This window comes from Bidens hawaiensis, unplaced genomic scaffold (assembly GCF_021521415.1).
Source record: "Bidens hawaiensis isolate Kalapana, Puna unplaced genomic scaffold, B.hawaiensis_p1.1 tig00003857_1, whole genome shotgun sequence".
NCBI classification, from domain to species: Eukaryota; Viridiplantae; Streptophyta; class Magnoliopsida; order Asterales; family Asteraceae; genus Bidens; species Bidens hawaiensis.
In genome coordinates, this window is record NW_027491222.1 from 1,411,915 (window position 1) to 1,417,723 (window position 5,809).

Consider the following 5,809-nt stretch of genomic DNA (forward strand, 5'->3'; position numbering starts at 1 on the left):
GGAGGGAAGACTTGTAACATCCTAAATATTCTAATATTAAATAAAGAGAGTTGCGTTAAATTGTTGTGTGATAAACAATTAATTAGTATTAAAGAAAGAAAGAAAGATGGACTTAGATTAATTAAGATGGAGTAATGGGTGAGATGGGCCATAGGTCCATGGGCCTTTAGGTATATAACTACTCCCTTAAACCACTCTAAAACCCTAAATCCTCATTTCTTTCCATCTTATTCTCTACACAATCATAAACAAACACATACACCTACACCATATATACGGCCGAGAGAGACGAGTGAGATTTGAGACCAAACGGACATTAATTTGTATTAGATCTTTATTACACGAGCTATATACAATATTTAGAGTTCATAAACAAGCTAACCAAGACCAAACGAACACGTAAAGGTATGTTCTTGATCTTAAAGTTTACGTTTTTTATAAACGTTTAGTCTTGAAACTTGAATCTAGAATAGATCGGGTATAAACGAAACATAAAGTAGTAAACTTGATGTCAAAGACGAACTTAACGGGCTTGTAACCATGAATGACATGTTTAAAATGAACCCTAAATATAGTATTGAACGTTTTTAGCTTAAAGTTCCAACCTTTACGCTTTTCCGGGCCGAGTCTTACCCAAAAATGACCATGGGAATGCTCACGGGTTTGGTTAATATCGTATCGAAGGTTTTCACGTAAAAACGGAGATGATTATGGGGATTAAGAACGAACATGTAGCCGCTGCTACAAGTTCGCTTGCAAACAAGTTCGTTGCTACAAGTTCGCCGCTATAAATTCGCTTGATAAGCTCGCCACGCCTAAGTTCGCTTATCAGAAGGTTCGCTTATATATTTAAGTTCACTTAGCAATAAGTTCGCTTATATATCTAATTTCGCTTATCAATAAGTTCCTTTAATTATATAAGTTCGCTCATCAGTAAGTTCGCTTACACTCAAGTTCGCTTACATTGAGACCCAGATACATGGCGAGTTGTAAGTGTAGACATATATGTGTACACACGTGATGGCGTGCAATATAAGGACTTAGGAGATCATGATACCAGAAAGTTAAAATAAAAGAAAACCGTAAAAATGCTAAATAAAAGTAAGCTAATACTAGGCCACTAGATTAGAACGGACGAGTATTGATACGTGTAACTTGCATACAGTTAGTAGAGCTCAACTAAAGAAAGGATTAACTATTAACGAAGAAAGAAACAGGATCCAGGTGAGTTTCTAGCCCCATTTCTGTGTTATGTTTTCGGGGCTGTGTGCATACTCGATGTGTTTGTTAATACATTTATCCTAAGTGATAAGTGTATGCCTTATGTGATTATGTGAAGGTTAGGAATGATTGCTTGCCAACACGTGAACGATCTTCGGATATTGCACGTGCTGACAAGTTTTAATGATATGTATAATGAAGGTATGGTATGTATGTTTATATGTATGAATGTTATGAAGTTAATAAAGGAAGGTTAATGTGTGGTTGTATGGTACGAAGAGGGAACCGCACCCTAATAATACTCGAGGAAGGAGGGAATCAAACCCTACTAATATTAGAGGACTAGGGAACCGAACCCTACTAATATTCGAGGAAAGAGGGAACCAGGCCCTAATAATACTCGAGGAAGGAGGGAACCGGGCCCTAATAATACCCGAGGAAAGAGGGAACCGGGCCCTAATAATACTCGAGGAAGTAGGGCGTAATGCTCTTTATAACATAAGAAATGAGGATAAGTAAGAATAAGATAAAAGAATGAATGTATGAATGAAAGTATGTAAGTATGTATGTATTGTACGTTGTATGATTAACTAGAACTCACTCAGCGTAGCTGACTTTTAGTATGCACGCAGGTGAGTAGGATGAGGCAGCTCGCTTGAGGGGAATACGTGGCATTGGATAAGAGGCTGGCATCGGAGGACTCAAGACGTTTATGTTTATTTTGAAAGACAAAAATGTTTATTTAGACAAGTTATGGATTGATATGTAATGTTTTCTGAAAGTTTAAATATTCCGCGTATGTTTTTATTAACTCTGATAACTAGAATTATGTGAATGAGTAAATCCAACGTCCAAATGTGAGGCATCGGTAACGGGGCCTTACAATAGCGTGGCGCAGCGTGCTTTCGAAAGTATACTGCCTAATATTCTCCAAACCGTCAACCAACATGTACATGCACCGGAAAATAACATGAATCCTCCACCGCCTCCTCCATCTCCGCCTAGAAACGACAAAGTAGAAAACAACGATACTAAACAGGCTGAAGGAATTCATATTTGGAACGAGAGATTCCAAAAGCAAAAACCAAGAACATTTAGCAATGCAGCTACACCAGTGGATGCTAGAAACTGGATAGCACACATAGAGAAGATATTTGAAGTCTTGGGAGTAGATGATGTCTTTAAAACAAGGTTAGCATCCTACAATTTGGAAGATGATGCTCATATTTGGTGGGAAGGAATCAAACTTGCTAACGGGGGAAATGGCTATGCTGCTACTCTTCCTTGGACCGATTTTCGCACAATCTTTTTCAAGCAGTATTTCTCTGAGGTAGAGAAAAACGAATATGCTTGAGAATATGCTTCTATAAAACAGCGCAATAATGAACCATGGTCAGAATTCATGGCCATATTCTGTAGACTGGCTAGTTTTCTCGAACCGGCTGTTGAACCCCAGAAGTTCAGGCAGAAAAGATGAAATGGGCAGTTTGTGAAAAGAACATAAAATGGTTAACCACATAGAAGTTCAGCAACATTACAGAGGTTGCAGATGCGGTGAAAACGCTTGAAATTGAAAATTAATAAAAGATTGGCGAAATCTGAAGAAAACCGCAAGAGAAACCGAGACGACGACAACATGCCTACAGGGCAATCGTCCAACCAAAACCACTACACTGGAGATCGAAGAAATCAACTTAAACGTAACAATAACCACCAGAATAATCAATGGCAACAAAGAAACCAAACTCAAGCTTTCACTCCTTTTCGACAACACACTCAACCATATCTAGCTCCTAACAGAAATCTCTATGTCAATCGTCAAGCTAACCAAATCCAAACTCAAATCCCAGTCTACACTACATGTGGTAAACATCACAATGGCGTATGTCGTCGAGCATTGTGAGCTTGCTTTAGATGTGGAGCGACTGATCACATGCTTAAAGATTGTCCAAAGCCTAAGTCTAAACGAACCAATGCTGGGAATGTTGTTCGACCCACTCCTGGAGGGCGAGTGTTTGCCTTGAATTCTATGGATAATGCCACATACACTGTGAATGCACCAGGTATAGTTTCTGGCACTCTTCAGTTGGGCTGACATGATGTTGACGTTTTATTTGATACGGGAGAAACTCATTCTATAATCTCGCAGTCTGTTATTAAGAATCTCACGATTAAACCTACATTATTAGAAAACACTCTTACTATTGCAACACCGATGGGATATTCTGTCACAATTTCTCATGTATATAAAGACTGCCCTATACAAGTCAAATCTCTTGTACGTAAAGCTAATTTATTCCCTATGAAAATGGAAGACTTTGATGTCATATTAGGTCTAGATTGGTTATCCGAACACAATGTCACTATCGAATGTCGAACTCGACGTGCAATTTATAGAAACCCTCAATCTCCCGAACTCGTTTATCAGGGTACTCAACCTCGAAAAGTCCTAAAAAATATCTCTACTCTCAAAGCCCATAAATTGCTATTGCATGGTTGTGCGGGACTTTCGGCATATGTAAAATCTATTCCAACTGAAGAACCAACCATTGATAGCCATTCGGTTGTCTGTGAGTATCCCTATGTATTTCCAAAAGAATTACTTGGACTTCCTCTCGATCGTGAAGTAGAGTTTACCATTGATCTTATTCTTGAAGCAGAACCAATTTCCAAAGCACCATATCGTATGGCTCCCTTGGAACTGAAAGAACTCAAAGAACAGTTGCAAGAGTTGTTAAATCTAGGATTCATTCGACAGAGTGTCTCACCTTGGGGCGCACCAATCTTGTTTGTAAAAAATAAAGACGGGACTATGCGATTATGCATAGACTATAGAGAATTAAACAAGATTACAATCCGAAATCGTTATCCTTTACCTCGAATCGATGATATTTTTGACCAACTTCAAGGAGCCAAATTATTTTCAAAAATTGATCTAAGATCCGGTTATCACCAACTAAAAGTCAAAGATTCTGATGTTTCTAAAACCGCTTTTCAAACTCGATACAGCCATTATGAATTTCTAATTATGCCATTTGGGCTAACTAATGCTCCAGCCGTATTCATGGATCTAATGAATCACGTCTTTCATAAATTCCTAGATAAATTTGTCATAGTTTTTATCGATGATATTCTAGTGTACTCTAAGAGCAAAGAAGAACACGAGACGCATCTACGTGCAGTTCTAGAAGTACTAAGGCAAAAGAAACTTTACACAAACTTTTCTAAGTGTGACTTTTGGTTAAACCAAGTTTTTAGGTCACGTTATATCAACAGATGGTATAATGATGGACCCTTCAAAATTCGAAGTATTACAAAATGGCCTAGACCTACGTCGGTTACCGAGATTCGAAGCTTTCTAGGTCTAGCAGGCTATTACCGACACTTTATTAAAGGATTTTCTATAATTGCATTACCTCTTACGCAACTTCAAAGAAAAGGGGTAAAATATACTTGGAACAATGAGCGGCAAAATAGCTTTGAAGAATTAAAGATACGACTTGTATCTGCTCCTATACACACTCTTCCATCAGGCTCTGGCGGTTACCAAGTTTATAGTGACGCCTCAAAGAAGGGACTTGGATGTGTTCTCATGCAACACGGGAGAGTCACTGCATATGTTTCACGACAACTAAAGCCCTATGAAGTTAACTATCCAACACATGATCTTGAATTAGCAGTTGTAGTTTTCGCTCTTAAGATATGGAGGCATTACTTATATGGAGAAACATGTGACATTTTTACCGACCATAAAAGTCTCAAGTATATTTTTACTCAGAAGGAGATTAACATTAGACAAAGAAGATGGTTAGAACTTCTAAAAGACTATGATCTCCACATTCAATGTCACCCCGGCAAGGCGGATGTTGTAGCAGATGCATTGAGTAGAAAAAATTCAGGAATGGTAGCATGCCTCACTATTCAACCTGAAATTGTCAAAGATCTAGATACGACGGGGATTGGAATTCAAGTTGGAAAGTCCAACGGTTACTTGGCTAGAATGAAAATTGAGCTTAATCTTATCTTGAAAATGAATGAAGATGGAGAAATATGGGCAATATCACAAAATCTGGAAATAGGCAAGCAATCAGAATTTCGTGTTGACAAACAAGGTGTCATTTGGTGTGGAAATCGATTGTGTGTTCCGGCTGACTCCGCCATTCGTGAATTATTATTATCAAAGGCACACTAGTTAACTAAACCTTTCAGTATTATAAACTCGCATTAGACAGCTTTTTTATAAGTTAATTTATAAAGAGGGTCTAAAATTGATATTTATTATTTTCATAAAACAAGTACTTGAACAGTATGCTTATTCTATGAAATTTGATTAATCTCAAATAAATCGTGAAGTCAATAAAGTGTTCACATACAAATGAGTTAATATAGTTTCTTATTCTGGTATGCCATTAAACTAGTAGATTAAAATATTTAAGTCATATAGTAAACAACCATCATAAAAAATATCCTAAACGTTAGAACCTTAAAAAAATAAGTTTCGAATATAAAGTTTATATAATAGAAAATAATTAATCTAAATTTACATAATTAAATATTTATAAAAATACATAGCCATTCGAGTATAATT

General features: G+C 37.1%; 1 protein-coding gene across 1 annotated transcript; it reads left to right on the top strand.

The window, feature by feature from the left end:
• Positions 1-3,154: 3,154 nt before the first annotated feature.
• On the top strand, positions 3,155-5,413 carry LOC143624550 (uncharacterized). The gene is made up of 3 exons (XM_077095163.1): positions 3,155-3,284; positions 3,411-4,008; positions 4,498-5,413. Exons 1-3 carry the CDS (start codon positions 3,155-3,157, stop codon positions 5,411-5,413), a joined length of 1,644 nt encoding a protein of 547 aa, XP_076951278.1.
• Positions 5,414-5,809: the final 396 nt, after the last annotated feature.